This window comes from Protopterus annectens, chromosome 6.part0 (assembly GCF_019279795.1).
Source record: "Protopterus annectens isolate FY-2018-M chromosome 6.part0, PAN1.0, whole genome shotgun sequence".
Lineage (NCBI taxonomy): Eukaryota > Metazoa > Chordata > Ceratodontiformes > Protopteridae > Protopterus > Protopterus annectens.
The window spans coordinates 1,717,578,936-1,717,598,516 of NC_056737.1; the positions used below are offsets into that span (position 1 = coordinate 1,717,578,936).

Below are 19,581 nucleotides of genomic sequence, written 5' to 3' on the forward strand. Positions count from 1 at the left end.
ACAAGCAGGGAGGCACACATTCATATCCTCTATGCCGGATGGCAATGGACCTGTGGAATGTGGCCCTGAACCTCAACATTCAGCTCCAGGCCATATTTGTGCCAGGAAAAGAAAATATACTAGCAGACACCTTAAGCAGAACTACCACGGACGCCCACAAATGGATGCTGCATCCGGACATCTTCAAATCCATTACAAAGAAATGGGGGCTACCAGAAATAGACCTGTTCGCATCCCCACACAACCACCAATTGAGAAAATTCTGCACAAGGACATACCACCCACTTGCTTGGAAGGTGGACTCCCTATCCTTCAGTTGGGAAAACCTAACAGCATATGCATTCCCACCTCTTCCTTTGATGCACAAAGTGCTACTGAAGATCAAAGAAGATCACCCAAGGATCATACTGATAGCTCCAGACTGGCCGAGGCAGCATTGGTACCCGCTTCTGAAGACTATGTCTCGGGCACACGCATGGCCTCTACCTCTAGTTCCTTTGCTACTAACACAGAACAACTTCAAGATCCTGCATCCAAACTTGAAAACACTGCAGCTAGCTGCTTGGAATCTTACATAAAACAAAATAACCCAGATTTATCTCAGAGGGTTAAAGACATTATCCTGGAGGCTCGCAGACCCTCCACAAGGAAGACTTATTCAGCAAAATGGAAAAGATACCTCATTTGGAGTGCAGCAAAAGGAGAAAATGTATCATTGGCAAACATAGCTAACATCCTGGAATATTTAGCAGAGCTTTTCCACAATGGCCTGTCTTACTCCTCCATCAAGATTCATGCATCAGCAATTTCAGCAGAATATAACATGGATCCTCCACTCTTCTCTCATCCTCTACTCAGGCAGTTTCTGAGAGGAATAAAAAATGTAAAGCCTCCAAGGAAGCCACCTTTGCCTACATGGGACCTGAACTTTGTGCTAGAAAAGTTAACACTTCCCCCTTTTGAACCAGCAGCAACAGCAGAATTACAGTTCTTATCTTGGAAAACTGCTTTCCTGCTTGCAATCACTTCAGCAAGAAGGGTTTCTGAATTACAGGCATTAATGGCTGTACAGCCCTTCCTTATCTTCCATCAGGATAGAGTGTCCTTGAGAACTAACCCTACTTTTATGCCAAAGGTGGTCTCCAGGGTATCATTGAACCAAGCAATCCACCTACCAACATTCTTCCCCAACCCACAGAACAGGGGGGAAAGACTACTGCATACCTTGGATGTACACAGGCAATTGCGCTACTACCTGGACAGAACCAAGAACAATAGAAAAACTGACCAGCTTCTGGTAGCATATGCAGCAGGAATGGAAGGAAAAGCAATTTCAAAACAGACAATCTCAAAATGGATAGGAAATTGCATAAGACTTTGTTACTCCTTTCATGGAAAGACAACTCCAGAAAACATCAGACCTCACTCCACAAGGGCTACAGCAACTACTACAGCCTTCTTACGAGGAGTGGCTACCAAAGACATTTTAGAGGCTGCTACTTGGAGCTCCGTGCATACATTTGCCAAGCATTATAATCTGCCTTTATACTCCAGATCCCGAGCAGGTTTTGCCACTGCTGTTTTGCAAGGGATCTTAACTACACCATAATCTACTTAGTACCTCCTCCCCCAGTTTGGCTATGGTATTCTACCCATTTGTTAGGACTGCAGATGCATCCTTGAAGGACATAGTACAGTTTTGTACCTACCATAAATGTAGATGTCCGAGAGGTATGCATCTGCAGTCAGGATTACCCACCCTCCTTCCCCTCTGTGGTATTCCTAGGGTATTTGCCCATCTTGTAGCTAGCTGGGGGAATCTATTATGGTGTATTTGTTTGTATATATGTACATACATGTTTATTTTTTGGTTGCTCTCTACTGTTTGGAATCATTTGCATTTATCCAAATTTAGCCTTCCTAGAGGGCACCTGGCATCTGGGGCAAGAAACACTGAGGAAAATGGCGTCGGCTGATGCCTTTATACCCAATTGACAGCAGCTATGACGTCGGGTGAAGTGCGACATCAGCCGAGGCCAGACCCAGACTTTGGAATCCGGCCGACCGAAGGGCTGCCTGAGGCAGGACAACCCATTTGTTAGGACTGCAGATGCATACCTCTCGGACATCTACATTTATGGTAGGTACAAAACTGTACTTTTCTACCTGTGTGGCTGTGATTACCGGAATTTGGCAATCATTTGGTATTGAGATGGGCCCTTTAGGGGTGAGAGGGGGGTGAAGTTTGCACTAAATCGATCTGCCAGGATATTGGCAATATCCTTGTGATCAGTATATTTAATGCCATTCTGTTGTAGCTCAGAGCATATCTGAGCATTGCCATTTAGAAGCTGAGAAATGAGAAGCTCTTGCCTATGGATGTGGATAGTAAAATACAAGCAGTAAAAATGCTTTTAGTCCCTTTAGTTTTATACACAGGTCAGAAATGTCAGAAAGTTTGTTGTTAAGCAACTGTCTTTTATCAACCACAGGAGAAATTGTGGGTAGTAATTAATAGAGTTGCTGGATTTTATTTGGAAGGGAAAGATGACCAGAGTTAAGTGGGTTAAGTTGATCCTCCAAATAGAACAAGGAGGTATAAGATTACTTGATTTGAGGGAATATTTTACATCTGTACAGTTAAGCCTCTTGTACATAACACAAGCATAAAGTTACAATTCATAATGGAAAGGGATAATGATGAAGCAGGGATTCATGAAATAAGGAAAAAAAATGTTTTTTGTGATGCAGATCCTTAAGGAGAATAATAGGCATACAGAATAGTATGTTTTCTGCTACTTTATGAATACAAGAACTAGGCCAACCTGGGAATGGAGAAAGGAGATACTGCCAATAGGGGTGACTGCAATTAGGGGTACCGAGAATAGACAAGAGGGGGCAGGAATTTACTGAGGGAAGATGACAAAGGAACCAAGGTATTAGGAGGAAATAATTAGAGAAGTTAATGTAATAGATGGGAAGAGGCCAAGAAGACATTTGGATTGCAGGCTAGAGATTGCCTTCTATATCACGGATTGATGTGAGAGTATAGACAAAGAGACTGGGATAGGGGAATCATAAATGAAAGACTTAACACTGGTTGAGTTTTTAGTTGAATCTAGAACAGAACCTGCTGTTAAATGGGTAATTAGTAGGACATATAAAATATTGTGTGATAACTATATGAATCGATCAGAAGAGGTCAGAAAAAATTGGGAAAGGAGATTAGATATGCACTTTACAAGGAAACAATGGGAGGACATATGTATGGCTTCAAAATATGCAACAGAATCTAGAACATTTAGGATTTTTGCTTGGAAGTTTTGTTTATAGATATTTATATATCCCAAGCAGATTCCAAATAATTTTCCTCAGTTAGATGGACAATGTTGGAGGTGTGATGAGAAAGAAAGAGGTAACTGTGAACATATGTTTTGGGAGTGTATTAGCTGCCCTGGTAAGGTTGTTTCCACATATCCCAGCCATAACTTTACAGTCTCCATACGATCATCAAGTTTAGTTTTGAAGGTAGATAGGCTATTACTTTGTTTTGATGTGAATGTGTAATGACAGCAAATGTTGAACATATGATCGAGGATGAGGTATTTGCCATGAGTGTTAGACTACGGACTCTGATGGTAGAGGAAGTTGAAAAGGTTAGGAACTTTCAGTACCGAAAAGGCTAAACTGAGGTCACTGTACTCTGTCATTTATGAACTCCTGTAGAGTGAAAAGACGTTTAGTTATTTGTGGGGGGTACAATATGGGTGGGACAATATAGCCAAAAAATCATGTTCAGAAACCTTTGGGGTCTTTTAATTTGGTCAGGGTGCTTTGTGAGGTACATTCCGAAAGGTAAGTGTAGACCAAGACTGCATGCAACCTAAAGGGAGTACTCCTACAAGTTAGGTAAGCAACAAAGAATGATTTACTCGCACCCTGACAGTAACATCTCGGTGGCTGACTATTTACTAGCAGCTAAATCCTGTTTAGGTGCTAGGTATAGATGACTAACAGCAGATCATGTTTAATGTTTTGCACTTTGATGTAAGAGACATACCAGGAAGGCAAATGGGTCTTTTTTACGATTTTTGAATGAGTATTTCTTCAGAGGCTGCAGACCCATTAGGTGGGACCACAGAAATGCCACAGATGCCTGGTCTCTTGGTTTGTAAATGTTTTGTGACATTAAATGATGCGCTACATAAAGGTTCAATTTATGCAGTGTATAAAAATACAAATGTTTAGTATGCATGAAAGAGAGGTAGGCTTGCTTTTGTGTATTACATTTGTTAGCCAGGTAAGTGAACCGGTCTGTAGAACCTTTTTAGCCATGACCTGACCAAAGAAGGCAGAGATGACCAAAAATAATCATAACAAAGAATACAAGTTGAATTTGCAACAAAATGTAAGCAGTCATAACAAAATTATAAGTTGAAATTTGCTGCAAAGCATGCACGAGGCAGTGTACATTACATGTATTTTAGGTGTAGGTATTCATTGAAATAGTACAGTTAAAGGAAAGCACCATGGACATTATTTACAAAATATACATATAGTATATTTTTATCAGAGAGTTCTGAATGAGTAGAGATGTCAACTGCAATGTGCAACAAAGGATAGTCTTAGCAGGATTAGCTGTCATTCATGGTTGTAGTTGCACACACATCTGAAGCACCTAAAATACATGATATTTGGCCAGGACTGTAAAACAAGTAGATGCATTCTCCTCGTGCATGTGATCTCTTTGACGGGTAGTCCAGTTCAGTCAGAACAGTGTCGGCTGTTACATCAGCAAGCTGGTGCAAGTTTGTTAAAGTAATGGAGCATTTACAGTGTGACACTGTTTTCGCTGATCCTTTTTATGTGCCTTGAAGCATCCTACTAATTTATGGGTCAATAGTATTAATTTAACAGCTGCACCATAACTTTTCTTATACCCTAGTAGTTTATTAGATGTGGTCTGTAGACAGTGCCATTTAATAGAAGTTGTAAAATATTGTTGAAGCTTGCAAATTTAGGGAAGGATATGCCACATGTTCTCACTCCCCCAAATTAGGATTGAGGGTTGATTCAGCTGTATGTCAAGTATTGTCTGTTGATTAATTTCACGTCTGCTTTATTTTTAGCTCTCTTGAAGAAGATGGTGACAATAGACGTGGTCTTGTACTCTTCTGGAGAGGTTACTCCAATACGATAACACCAGAAAGACTGCCGGGCTTGGGAACAAAAGTGGTACTTCAGGCAGCCCTTGGAGTTAATCATGGAGTATTCCTTGTTGAAGGTAAAACAGCCTGATGTTGCTGTATTAGTGGAGGAGCATGAGTTATTTGCCTGAAGTGGTATGTCCTTAATGAATAAAGAATGGTTTGTTGACATCCATTTTTCCCAAAGCCCATTTGATTGCAGCCAGCCAAATTAACACAGTTTTTGAACTTTTAATATTTTCTGCAGTGGTCTTGCCTTGTGTTAACTACCCCCCTTGCATCATTAGCTTAATTACAATAAAGACTGAGGTTACAAAACCTTAGGGAAATAATTTCCAAAGCTGGAAAGCTCAATTAAGTCATCTAGTTGAGCTAGGTTGACATTCAAGGAAATGTTCATGGTTCACATGGTGGAAAGCTGTTTTTAAGCATTATTAAAAAGCATGTACTTGAATCTACGGGGTAATAGGCAGCATGGTGAATGGTGGTACTATAAGCTCTAGTATACACAGCAATCATAACTGATTTCTAGGATTAATTTGTGAGAGAAATGAAAAAAGGTCCTTAAAGGCATTGCTTCAGAAATGCAAGGAAAAGTGTAGTTTTCAGAAAGTTAAACTGAATCACCTTTCATTTCACAGTAGACCAGTAGAAGTTAAATTATTTGTGTTTAACAAGTGTTTAACTGACTTGTGAATATCCTCAGTACTGAACCTTGTAGTACTCCACTGGTTGGTTGCATTCTTACTTTCCAAAGTGGCACTTGCCCCCTTAATTGTTATGTATTCTTCCCTTAATCTGTTTTGCGGTCCATTTTATGTAGGAGTCTAACTTAAGCTCTTTTTAACTCATTACAGTGCCACTGTTGGATACAGTGTCACAGATCTTGACCAGTTCCAGATAATGTTCAGCATTAGATCAGAGATGGAGTAACCTAAGCTATTTGGGTTATATCCTGCCAAGAATATGATCAACTAGACAGCTTTTCGAAGCTTAAGGTTACATTTGAGAGCAGCTAAACTGCCTGGATCTTGAGCATCATATAAAAAGCTGTTAGAGCAGTAAAAGATTCAGAGTTTTCTTGCTGCTGAATCATGCTCCTTTTGTGGTTTTCATGGAAAGGACACTCTGATAATGATCCGTCAAGGCAGGGCAGATTATGTGGGAAGTTATTGCCAGCAGGGGACTAATTATTTTACTATGGAAAATCTTCTTTTTTGTGAATTTTTTTTGGCTAGGAAAACGTGTATCTAGGATTGTCTGAACTTGTAAGAGGATTTTTACATTTTGAACATTATTGTAAATAACCTGAATATGAAAGTTATTTTTCAGATAGTTTTCTACATCTTTTATGTATGTTGTATGCTTTAGGGGAAGGAATTTGGGCTTTTGGGGACTTGACAGTGTCTTTCTTACCTCAAAGCTTCCTTTTTTGTTATTTATAACATTTATCTACTCTCCCCAGCTCCACTGTCTGTCTTTAGTGCTTCTTTCTCAGATGAATCTGTTGAGCAGTTACCAGTCATCTTGTTTTTTCCTTCATCCAGACACAAAAAGAACAAGGTTGTAAGTCTTGCGTGTCAAGCCAGATTTGTGCTTCAGCCACTGAAGGAGGACTCTGCTGTGGCCACATTTTGTTGTTTGGACTGCTTATAGTTTTCCACCAGTCCCCCTTCTCTAGCATCCACAGCTGTTAGGGATTGTGGAATGGACACCTCCTCTGGATCTGTTAAGGGAGAACCTAGCCATGCTTGTTTGTCTTGGGGGGGGGGGGGGGCTACAGCATCGCTGGGATAAGGAACCTGAGCCTTGGGATAGTATGCGTCATTTGGGTAGTTCCTTTTTCGGGGAGGTTTAAAAAGAAGAAAACTTGGCTTCTCCTGTTTCTGTGTCAGTGGACAGGGAAGATTTACTCTGTTTTATTATGGCATTTATTTTTGTCTTTACTTTACCTAATTTCTCTTAAGGAAATAAAGATTTCCCTCACTCTCTGACTCTGATTTTCAGTAACAAGAGTAGGGATTGGAGGGGAAAATGTTGTACTTCAGGAATTTCTTTTCAGTCTGAAGATTCTGGGAAATGCATCTTCAGATTTCCATCCAAAAGACCTTTCTTATCTAAAACTCTATCTGAAATGAAATGACGTTTTTCAGTGGGATCAGAATGAAATCCATATTGACCAGCAGTCATTGATTTGCTACATTTGGATATTCCTCAGTCTGTAGCTGTCGCTCTTGTTTTCTACTTTAACAGAATGTGTTTTCTCACAGCTTGTAGTTTCTGACCTGAGGTAGCCTGACAGGTTATGCAGGGTACCTAAGACTCTTGCTCTCTCTCTCTCTTTTTTTTTTTTTTTTGCTCCCCACCACTGCTTGGCACCCTAGTACTTGTGCCCGGTCTACCAGCTGCTTTACGCCCTCCCCCAGACTTAATCTGGTGTTGCTGGGACTGGTTGCATAGCTGAGGATCCAAGGGCTTGACACTTCTGAACATCTGTCCAGGGGGAGGGGGATTTTTTGACTTATAACCTTCCTATTTCTCCCCTCTCCCTTGAGGAAAGCCTGGTTAGGCCTGGGGACAGGCATACAATGGAGATGTATTGTGTATCACCCTACTTCCACAACAGCTCAGCCAAGTAGCCACCCTATTACTTTTCTTTAGGCACAGCTACCAGTGTGTCTTCCCCAGCCACCATCAAGAATAGACACAGCAGGCATCTGTAGGTCCAAAGGATGCTAACACCCATCCCTTCCTGCCAATCCATCAGGCACCTGAGCATTTAATCAAATCTGGGTCACTTGAGTTGTAGTCAGGGCTTTATCTGTTTATGCCACAGGAGAGATTAGACTTTTAAATCCTTGTTTTCTAACCCTAAAGTAGACCCTGCAGTGACTTTTCTATCCAGAACTACTACTGCTGAACGTATTGCTAATATTGATCTCCTTCTCTCTCTGACAAGGATGGGAAAACTTTTGATAAATTTGGGAAGAAAACATATTCGCCACTTTAACAGTCAGAATTTTAAACTGCCAAGTTCATGCATTAAAAGTTTTTACTTCTCTCTCTTGAGAAATTGAAAAAGTTAACGGTTAACTTTCCCTCATATGAGGTGAAAAACATTTGAATTCCTCTTTAGTATCTGCTTCTTATTTATTTAAACAGGCCTTAAAGTGATGTTCTCTGTGTTTCACTGTTGCAGTCTTGACTTATGGGATTTCCTGCCATGTAAGACCTTGGCCAGCCCAACTATCAGAGTAAAAATGTCCCTCCTCCCAAGCCTGGCGGATGTCTTAGCCAACGTCCATACTCTTAGGTATATAGAGAGCTAACTTATGCCATAATATCATTTTTTTTCTTGCCAATGGAGCCAGAAGCAGTATTTCAGTGTGTCGCTTGGTCCACACCAAGCAGAAGTCGTCTGACAGCTGTTGGGGAACTCTTTTCTTGCCTTAGATAAATTTAACATTTATCGCAGCTGTGGTAAGCAAAAATCCAAAATGAGACTTAATTTTTTGTGACGACAATCCTGATTGTTTCTGTGCCCATTTCAGCTGTAGGACTATCAGATGTAGGGCTGTGATCTTAGCTAAGCATCTTAGTTTCTTATCTATTTCGCATTGTCCAATGGCATCAGCCGATGTTGCTGAAGTTGAGCACCCTAAGCGAAGGAAGAATGAGAAAAAACCACCAAGGCTTAGGGACTTTAATAATCTATGTTCATCGTAATTCACTGTTGCAGTCATTACAATTGGATTATCCTGCTGGCAGGTTACCCGCAGTCGGCCTGAGTTCCAAAGTCTAGGTCCGGCGTCGGTTGCTGTGGCCTCTTCCCTGACATCAGTGCGCCAGGGGTATAAAAGATGCAGCCAACTCCATTTTCTCCAGTCTTCCTTGCCGCGTGGTGCCTGAAGCAAAAGCAGTTCGCAAGTGCCGGTCGGCCGACTCCTGAGATTTTCAAATTCGAATGTCTGATCCGAAGTCTTCATTAAAGCTAAGTACCCCGTTGGGGAAACTTTTTTTCTTGCTCCAGATCGATGTCAGAAAAAGTTAATAATTGTATTTGTTGTGGGAAGCAAATACCTCATAAGGATTTTCATTCTTACTGTATTCCTTGCCTAGGCCCTAACCACGACGTTGCTAGTTGTCGGTTTTGTGCTAGATTTAACCAATGCACTATTAAGCGTCAGTACGATTTTTGCATTTCATTATTTATTTATTTATTTATTTATTTATTTATTTTACATTTGTTAACCGGGGTAGTCTAGCTGGATACATATCCTTTTTCAGTAGAGGCCCGAGGAGAAAAGCTCCAACATAATGGTTAATACAAGTCGAAAATACAAGTTAAAAAAAGAGTGCATGTTACAAATACAAGAAGAGAGAGAATTTTCATAGATGTTAAATAAGACAACAGAACAATCAGCAGGTTATACACAGTGGAGATTTCTTATATACTAAATGTATAAAGACTAATACAAGAAATAAACACGTTTACAATTTGGTTGATAGATTTTAAACATTTAGAAGGGTTTGAGATATATATTTAGTCAGGTTCACGACATGGGCATAGCCATTGTGTCTTGAGATATTCTTTCAGGTTGTTTTTGAACTGATTGTGTGAGGTTGTAATTCTAAGGTAGTTTGGCAGGGAGTTCCACGGCTTGCCAATGGAGTTGGCAAAGAGGGCATCGCCACCTGAGTTCTTAGCTTTGATGGTTAGGATCTGAGTGCTGTTGGATGATCGAAGACTATTAAGGTTAGTGTATGGGGTCAAAATGCTAGAAAGTGAGGGAGTTCTATCCGGTTGGTTGATTAATTTACAAGCTTCAGTGAGTTGGTTAAGTTTGAGAAGGTTTGGGAGTTCCAACCAGCCAAGTTTCATCAGGTTAAGACAATGGTGAGTGCGATATGAGGAACCAGATATAAATCTAGCAATGTGGTTGTAGGCAATAGAGAGCATGTTGAGTTCACGTTTATTAAGGAAAGAAAGGACTGGGGAGGCATAGAGGAGGGTGGAGAGGAGATGTGTGCGGGCAATAGTTAATTTGGCAGTTGGAGTTAGATAGTTTTTTATTCTGTACATGGATCCAAGTTTTTTGTTAACAGATTTTACAGTTTGTGTAATGTGTATATCAAATTTGAGCTTATGGTCAATAGTTACACCTAGTAGTTTGGTACTGGTGACAGGGGTTATGATAGTTCCGTTGGATTTAACATGGAAGGTTGTATTGTTATTGTTTGGGAGTTCTTTTCCTAGGGTTGAGAAGACGTTGGGAAAAAATAGTAGTAATTTGGTTTTAGTTGGATTGAGTAGGAGTTTTCGGTCGGTGAACCATTTTTCTACTAGAGAAAAACAGTGTTGAGTGGTGGTTTGGAGATTCAAGAGGGAGACATCAGAGCAGATCAAGGTGGAATCGTCGGCATATTGGATGCAGGTGGATTTAGGGATGACTGTGTGTAGGTCATTTATGAAGATGGAAAACAGAAGTGGACCCAAAATTGAGCCTTGAGGAACGCCTATGGTATTGGGGAGCAGGCCTGATAGTCTGTTTTGCCACCGGACAGCTTGTTGCCTACCAGTGAGGTAAGCCTGGAACCAGGTTAGTGCTGGGGTGTCCAGATGTAGGGTAGCAAGGTTGTTAAGAAGGAGCTGGTGATTGACCATATCGAATGCTTCGATAGGTCAAGGAAGAGGGCGGAGGATATTAGTTTGTTATTACGATTGTTATTAATGGAGTCGACAAAGGAAAGGAGGGCAGTGGTTGTACTATGGTGGGGGCGAAAGCCGTGCTGGGAGTTGGACAGGAGATGATTACAGGTTAGGTAGTGAAGAAGTTGTTTGTGGATGCATCTTTCCATAATTTTCGCTATTGGGGACAGTATAGCTATTGGTCTATAGTTTGATATTTCTGTGGAGTTACCTCCTTTGTGTAGCGGAATGATGTAAGAGATCTTCCAAATAGAGGGGATGCTGGCTTCAGTTAGAAGATTTAACTATATAATGCCGTCGGAGCATCCGACTACCAGAGTTTATAAAAAGCGCAAAGAAAAGGACAGGCATCTGAGGTCCAAAACCGACGGCGAGGCTTCCGGTAGGCCTGTCGCCGGTTCTCAGTGAGGTGCTTTCGCAGCCCCTGACGCCCGCTACCTCAGAGCCACAGACTGCTTCCGACTCCCACGTGGAGCCGACTAGTCCGCTGGAAACTCAAGGTATTCAACACTCGGAAACTATTCCCTCAGATGGGTCCAGGGCCGCTGAGCAGGCATCGGCTTCTGAGGGTGTTTTCAGGCCTACACAGCTATATGTAAAACCAACTTCAGCTTCAAAGGCAAAGACTAAAACAGCCCTAAAGATAAAGAAACAAGTACAGCATTCACCTGGACAGGCCTCCATGCCTAAAAAACAGATGCTTAAAATGGCCGAAGACCTAATTACTTTGATCAGGGGTTCCCATCCCCCTTCTGATAAGAGGCCTAGGCAAGAGATAGGATATGCATCATCAGATCAGGTTTCCATTTCCTCTGATTCCTCTTCTGAACAGGAATATTCTCTTCCTCCCTATGAGGATTCTGATGCTGAAGAATCTATTCCTTCAGCCTCTCCTCCTGAGGATTATTCTTTTGGGGAAACCCTGCATACTATGAGGGAGTATTTCCACTGGGAGAGGCAAGATTACTCAGAGTCCAAGAAAAGGCTCAGAGACTTCCTTTTATTACCTCAGCACAGGCCCCTTTCTATTCCTCCTGTTTTAGACATTGTAGATGTATTTTCAGAGTCCAGACTGTCTCCTGACTCTTTGCCACCAGCTCCTGTTAAACCAGGCAGATACTACAGGGCTCCTGATTTACATAAATTTCTTTATAAAAACCCTGCTGCAGACCCAGAAACTATCTCTCAGGGTCCCAAAGTGGTCAAGGCTTCCACTGCAAAAAACCCTATACCCTCTGATAGGGATTCAAGGGCCCTGGACATATGGGGGAAAAAGATTTATACTTCTGCTACCTTGGCTGTAAGAGCTTTAAAATGTCATTTTCATATGCTTAAATATCAGCAATATCTAATGTCACTGCTTAAACAGAAAATGTTGACAAATTCAGAATGTGCAGAAAACAAAGAAATGCAGGATTTATTGCATGCTGCTGAACAAGTAGGAAAGCATGCTTTGCAATGTGGTTTTGATTCTCTAGAGGCCTCTTGCAGGGCCGCTGTTACAGGTTCTGTCATTAGGAGAAATGCTTGGTTAAAAGAACAGAATCTGCCCAATCATGTTAAAGCAAAATTATTAGATGCTCCATTACAACATGATACCTTGTTTGGTGTTAAAGCAGAAGAGGTGTTGAAGAAGATGGAGGACAAAGCTAAATCTATGCAAACAGTCAAGGATTTTTTTACAGGTACAGCCTCCCAGATTTAGCAGGAACTGGCCTGCAAAGAATTGTTCCTTTCCAGTGTCAGACAGGCCACAAAAAGGCAGATACAGACGCCCCAGAGGCAGATCACAGCCCCAAGGCTGATATAGGCCTAAACAATGGGGTGCTTCTACCTCCAAAAGCGGAGAAGAAAAATCACAGCCATACAGGAAACAAGTCTCAATGACTTTCCCCTGCCAGCACCAAGCACTTACCTTCTTGGCAGCTCCTTTGGGGGGAAAGCTAGTACTTTTTGCACAAAATTGGCACATGAACACCCAGGACAAATGGGTCTTAAATATCGTATTCCAGGGCTACAGGTTCCATTGTCACACCCTGCCAAGGCCAAACGGTATGCCAGACCTGCCACGCAATCAATGGGCAGAGGCACAAAAACAAGATGTTCATCGTGTTTCACTGTTACAGTCATTACACTTGGGTTATCTTGCTAGCAGGCGACCCGCAGTCGGCCCGAGTTCCAAAGTCTTGGTCCGGCGTCGGTTGCTGTCGCCTCTTCCCTGACGTCAGTGCGCCAGGGGTACAAAAGTTGCAACAGACGCCATTTCTTCAGTCTTTCTTGCCACGCGGTGCCCAAAGCAAAAGCAGTTCTCAAGTGCCGGTCGGCCGACTCCTGAGATTTTCGAAATTGAGTTTCAGAACTGCAGTCTTCAATAAAGCTAAATACCCCGTTGGGGAAACTTTTTCTTGCTCCAGACCGATGTCAGTAAAAGTTAATAATTGTATTTCTTGTGGGAAGCAAATACCTCATAAGGGCTTTCACTCTTACTGTATTCTTTCCCTAGGCCCTGACCACGACGTTACCAGTTGCCGGTTTTGTGCTAGATTCAATAAATGCACTATTAAACGTCGGTTTGATTTTGCTTTACATTATTTTGGCCGAAGGTTTAATTACATAATGCCGTCGGAACAACCGACGACCGGAATTTATAAAAAAATGCAAAGACAAAGAAAAGGACAGGCATCCGAGGTCCAAAACCGGCGACAAAGCCTCTTCAAGGCCAGTCGCCGGTTCTCAGTGAGGCGCTTTCGCAGCCCCTGACACCCGCTACCTCAGAGCCACAGGCTGTAACAGACAGCCACATGGACACACTGAGGCCTGTGGAAACTCAAGGTATTGGGCCTACGGAAACTATTTCCTCAGATGGGTCCGGAGCCGCTGAGCAGGCATCGGCTTCTGAGGGTGTTTTCAGACCTTCACAGCTTACAATTAAGCCCACTACAGCAGCTAAGGCAAAGTCAAAAACACCATTAAAGACAAGTAAACAAGTACAGCATTCTCCAGAACAGTCATCCATGCCAAAGAAACAGATGCTTAAAATGGCCGAAGACCTAATTACTTTCATCAGGGGTTCCCATCCCCCTCCTGACAAAAGGCCTAGACAAGACACTGACTATGATTTCTCTGACCAGGTTTCCATTTCCTCTGATTCCTCTTCTGATCAGGGATATTCTCTCCCTCCCTATGAGGACTCTGATGCAGAAGAGTCTATACCTTCAGCCTCTCCGCCTGAGGACTATTCTTTTGGGGAAACCCTGCACACCGTGAGGGAGCATTTCCATTGGGAGAACCAGGATTATTCTGTATCCAAGAAAAGGCTCAGAGACTTCCTTTTATTGCCTCAGCACAGGCCCCTGGCTATCCCCCCTGTGCTTGATATTGTTGATGTTTTCTCTGAATCCAGTCTGTCTCCTGATTCTTTACCCCCTGCACCAGTCAAGCCAGACAGGTACTACAGGGTCCCTGACTCTCATAAATTTCTTTACAAAAACCCCGCTGCATACCCAGAAACAATTCCTCAGGGTCCTAAAGGGGTTAAGGCTTTCACTGCAAAAAATCCTGTCCCCTCGGATAGGGATTCCAGAGCTCTGGACAGATGGGGGAAAAAAGTTTACACTTCTGCTACTTTAGCTGTAAAGGCTATAAATTGCCAGTTTCACATGCTTAAATATCAACAGTTCCTCATGTCATTGTTGAAACAGAAAATTGTTTCAAATTCACAAAGTCCTGACAGTAAGGAAATGCAGGATTTATTGCATGCAGTTGAACAAGTGGGAAAGCATACTCTGCAATGTGGTTTTGATTCATTAGAAGCTTCTTGTAGAGCCGCAGTTACATGCTCTGTTATTCAAAGGCATGCTTGGTTGAAAGAACCAAGTTTACCTGACCATGCGAAAGTAAAATTATTGGATGCTCCACTACAGCATAATACTTTGTTTGGTGTTAAGGCAGAAGAGGTGTTAAAGAAAATGGAGGATAAAGCAAAATCAATGCAGGCAGTGAAGGATTTCTTACAGGTTCAACCTCCTAGATTTAGCAGAAACTGGCCTTCAAAAAATTGGTCCTTTCAAGTGTCAGACAGGCCACAAAGAGGCAGATACAGACGCCCAAGAGGCAGATCTCAGCCCCAAGGCTCCTACAGACCTAAACAATGGGGTGCTTCAGCCCCCAAAGCAGGGGAAGACGAATCACAACCTTATAGGAAACAGTCCCAATGACTTCCCTCTACAAATGCCAAGCACACTTACCTTTTGACAGCACCCCTAGGGGGAAAGCTAGCACTTTTCACAAAAAATTGGGATATGATCACCCAGGACCAATGGGTGCTGAATATTGTTTCTCAGGGTTGCAGGTTCCACTTCCACACGCTTCCAAAATCAAAAGGTATGCCAGACCTGCCACAAAACCAATGGGCAGAGGCGCAAAAACAGACTGCTGCTCTTATGAACATTGGAGCTATTCAAAGAGTTCCACAGCAAGAACAGGGACAAGGATTTTACTCAAGACTTTTCTTAGTACCCAGAAAGGACAAAGCCTGGAGACCAGTACTGGACCTGTCAATCCTAAATACTTTCCTGGATGTTCCAAAATTCAAAATGTTAACACTACAGCAACTTTTGCCCATGCTGGGCAAGAAGGCTTGGCTAGTTACTTTGGACCTCAAGGAAGCATACCTGCATGTCCCAATCGGACAATCTTGCAGAAGATACTGCAGATTCATAGCAGGCTCAATGTATTACTAATTCTCTGCACTGCCCTTTGGCTTATCTACTGCGCCCAGGGTCTTCACAAAATGCCTGGCACCATTAATTGCATTTTGCAGACAAAAAGCAATTCATATATATCCCTATTTGGACGACTGCCTTATTCAAGCAGAGAGCAAGGACATTCTTCTAAAGCATCTGGCGTTTGTAAAAAGATTACTAATTTGCCTAGGGTATGCAGTAAACGAAAAGAAATGAAAACTAGTGCCCTCTCAAGAGATAATATTCCTGGGTGCAAGCTTAAATACAACTGGCCAGATGGCTTATCTCATGCCAGACAAAGGCAACTGACTCATTACTTTCAAATGATGGCAACAAAGACCCAGCTCCCTGCTAGAAAAATTCTGCAGGCCCCGGGCTTCATGGCATCCTGCATTCTACTATTCCATATGCAAAACTGCATATGAGGAAACTACAATGGTATCTAAAAAGTGTTTGGACTCAGCGTTATCACAGCCTGGAGACTATCATAACTTAATTTCCTGCCTGCAACAGGAATTTCGATGGTGGTCCCACGCCTGTCACCACAACAAGGAACAGCCTTTCACCTTACCCACGGCCAGGCAGACAATAACAACGGATGCATCGGATTATGTCTGGGGGCACATATGGCAGGAAAATGTATTCAGGGCATATGGCCCAAGGAACCAATGCATCTTCACATCAATCAAAAAGAGATGCTAGCTGTACAGAATGCCCTGACAGCTTTCAAGGACCTACTACTTCCAGGACAACTATTAATAAAGATGGACAATACCACAGTTATGTGGTACATAAGCAAGGGGGCACACATTCCTACCCCCTATGCAGGCAAGCCATGACTTTGTGGAACACAGCACTGACCTATCAAGTACATCTGCAGGCACAATTCCTGCCAGGAACAAAAAGTACACTGGCAGACGAACTACGCAGAAATCTCATGGATCCTCACAAATGGAAACTAAATCCATAAGTGTTCAGCATGATAACGAGGAAATGGGGATGTCCAGACATAGATCTTTTTGCCTCGCCTCACAATTACCAAATACAGAAATTCTGCACAAGAACTTATCACTCTCAAGCATGGAAAGTGGATGCTCTATCATTCTGCTGGAAAGGCCTGACAGTCTATGCCTTCCCTCCGATGCCTCTTCTTACCAAGGTGCTCCTAAAAGTCAGACAAGAAAGGCCAAAAATGATCCTGATTGCCCCAGACTGACCACGCCAGCACTGGTACCCAACCCTAAAGAGCTTGTCTCAAGGCTCAGCTTGGCTTCTACCTCAAATTCCTCATCTTCTGACACAACAGAACAATCAGATTCTGCACAGTCAACTCAGAACCGTAAATCTGGCAGCATGGCAGATAATGTAGCCACTCAGACTGCACCTCTCTCTAAAGCTGTTATGGATGTCATTTTAGAAGCCAGGAGGCCCAGCACTAGGAAATCTTATGCAGAAAAATGGAAGAGATTCTGTGCTTGGAACCAGGCAAAAGGACTCGAACCACTTGTCCCTAATATACCTCAGATTTTACAATACCTAACTGAGATGCTGGACAAAGCCCTATCTTTCTCATCTATTAAAATCCACGCCTCTGCCATTTCAGCACATTACAATATGGAATAACCTATTTTTTCATATCCTCTACTACGACAGTACCTCAGAGGGGCAGAAAATATAAGGCCCCCAAGGAGAGCACCAGTACTAACTTGGGATCTCAATTTTGTTTTAGAAAAACTCACACTGCCTCCTTTTGAACCAGCCAGCACAGCTGATCTAAAGTTCTGATCATGGAAAACTGCTCTGCTGCTAGCAATAACTACAGCAAGAAGAGTCTCAGAGTTACAGGCATTAATGGCTGTGGAACCTTTCATAATTTTTCATCAGGACAGGGTTTCTCTTAGGGCAAACCCAACATTCATGCCAAAAGTGGTCTCCAATGTGGCCTTAAACCAAGCCATTAATTTACCTACTTTCTACTCAAATCCCCAGAATAAAGGGGAGAGACTTCTGCATGCTTTGGATATACACAGACAGCTACAATTCTACTTCGACAAAACAAAAGCTTTCAGAAAAACTCAGCAACTGTTTGTAGCCTATGCTGCAGGATCACAAGGAAAGCCTATTACAAAGCAGACAGTCTCAAAATAAATAGGACACTGCATCCGCTTCTGTTATGCACAACATGGCAAATCGGTGCCTAAAGTATTTAGGCCTCATTTTACCAGAGTAGCTTTTCTCAGAGGAGTACCAACCAAAGACATTTTAGAAGCTTCAACCTGGAGCTCAGTGCACACTTTCACCAAGCACTACCACTTACCTCTCTACACTAAATCCAGAGCAGGCTTTGCCACTGCAGTTCTGCAGGGCCTGGTAGCCTCTCCAAATCCAATTTAGACCCAGCCGCCCAACCTCAGCTTTGGGATTCTACCAAAGTGTAATGACTGCAACAGTGAAACACAATGAACACAGTACAGTTGTGTACCTACCATAAATGTAGATGTTCGAGTGTATTCACTGTTGCAGTCCAGGTTACCCACCCACCATCCCCCTTTTCATTGCTGGGACTTTTCTGTACTTCTCAACTCTATACAACCTATGTGGTGTATTTGCTTGTAGATGAAGGAAATGTTTATAGTAATATATGCATTTTTTTTGGCATAATTTTATCTTTCCAGCCTTCCTATCTGGGAGCACCTGACATCTGGGGCAAGAAAATGGCGTCTGTTGCAACTTTTATACTCCTGGCGCACTGACGTCAGGGAAGAGGCAACAGCAACTGACACCGGACCAAGATTTTGGAACTCGGGCCGACTGCGGGTCACCTGCCAGCAGGATAACCCAAGTGTAATGACTGCAACAGTGAATACACTCGAACATCTACATTTATAGTAGATACAAAACTGTACTTTTCATCCCTCATGGACATGAGAGCCATTCAGCAAGTACCACAGCAAGAGCAGGGACTAGGGTTTTACTCAAGGCTATTCTTGGTGCCCAGAAAGGACAAAACCTGGAGACCAATACTGGACCTGTCTTTGCTGAACACATTCCTGGATATTCCAAAATTCAAAATGTTAACTCTGCAGCAGCTTCTGCCCATGCTGGGCAAGAAGGCTTGGCTTGTGACTTTAGACCTAAAAGAGGCATACCTGCCTGTCCCAATCAGACAATCATGCAGAAGATACCTCAGATTTATAGCTGTCTCAATGCATTACCAATTCGCTGCACTGCCCTTTGGCTTATATACTGCACCCAGGGTCTTCACAAAATGCCTGGCACCAGTAATTGCTTTTTGCAGACAAAGAGGAATTCAAATATATCCTTACTTGGACAACTGCCTTATTCAAGCAGAGAACAAGGACACTCTACTGCAGCATCTGGCGTTTGTAAAAACATTACTAACAGGCCTAGGGTACACAGTAAATGAAAAGAAGTCAAAACTCGTACCCTCTCAGGAGATAATATTCCTGGGTGCAAGCTTAAATACAACTGCCCAGATGGCTTATCTCACGCCAGACAAACACAGACAGCTGACTACTTATTTCAAAATATTGGCAACAAAGACCCAGTTATCTGCAAGAAAAATTCTGCAGGCTTTGGGCTTCATGGCATCCTGCATTCTGCTAATTCCATATGCAAGACTGCATATGAGGAAACTTCAATGGTTTCTAAAAAGTGTTTGGACTCAACATTGCCACAACTTGGAAACAGTAATTACCCTCATTCCCTGCCTGCAACAGGAGTTTCGATGGTGGGCAAAAGCCTGTCACCACAACACGGGACAGCCATTCACCTTACCCACAGCCAGGCAGATATTGACAACAAATGCATCCGATTATGCCTGGGGGGCCCATATGGCAGGAAGATGTATTCAGGGTACATGTTCCGCAAGTCAAATGCATCTACATATCAATCAAAA

At 42.5% G+C, this 19,581-nt stretch overlaps 1 protein-coding gene across 2 annotated transcripts in view; it reads left to right on the forward strand.

The window, feature by feature from the left end:
• The window catches only part of ALS2 (alsin Rho guanine nucleotide exchange factor ALS2), a 2,167,716-nt gene that overhangs the window by 226,481 nt on the left and 1,921,654 nt on the right, over positions 1–19,581 (forward strand). For both annotated transcript variants that reach the window (XM_044075110.1, XM_044075111.1), the window contains exon 3: positions 5,130–5,284. In XM_044075110.1, coding sequence (XP_043931045.1) covers positions 5,130–5,284 — 155 coding nt within the window. The remainder of the gene's footprint in view (positions 1–5,129; positions 5,285–19,581) is intronic.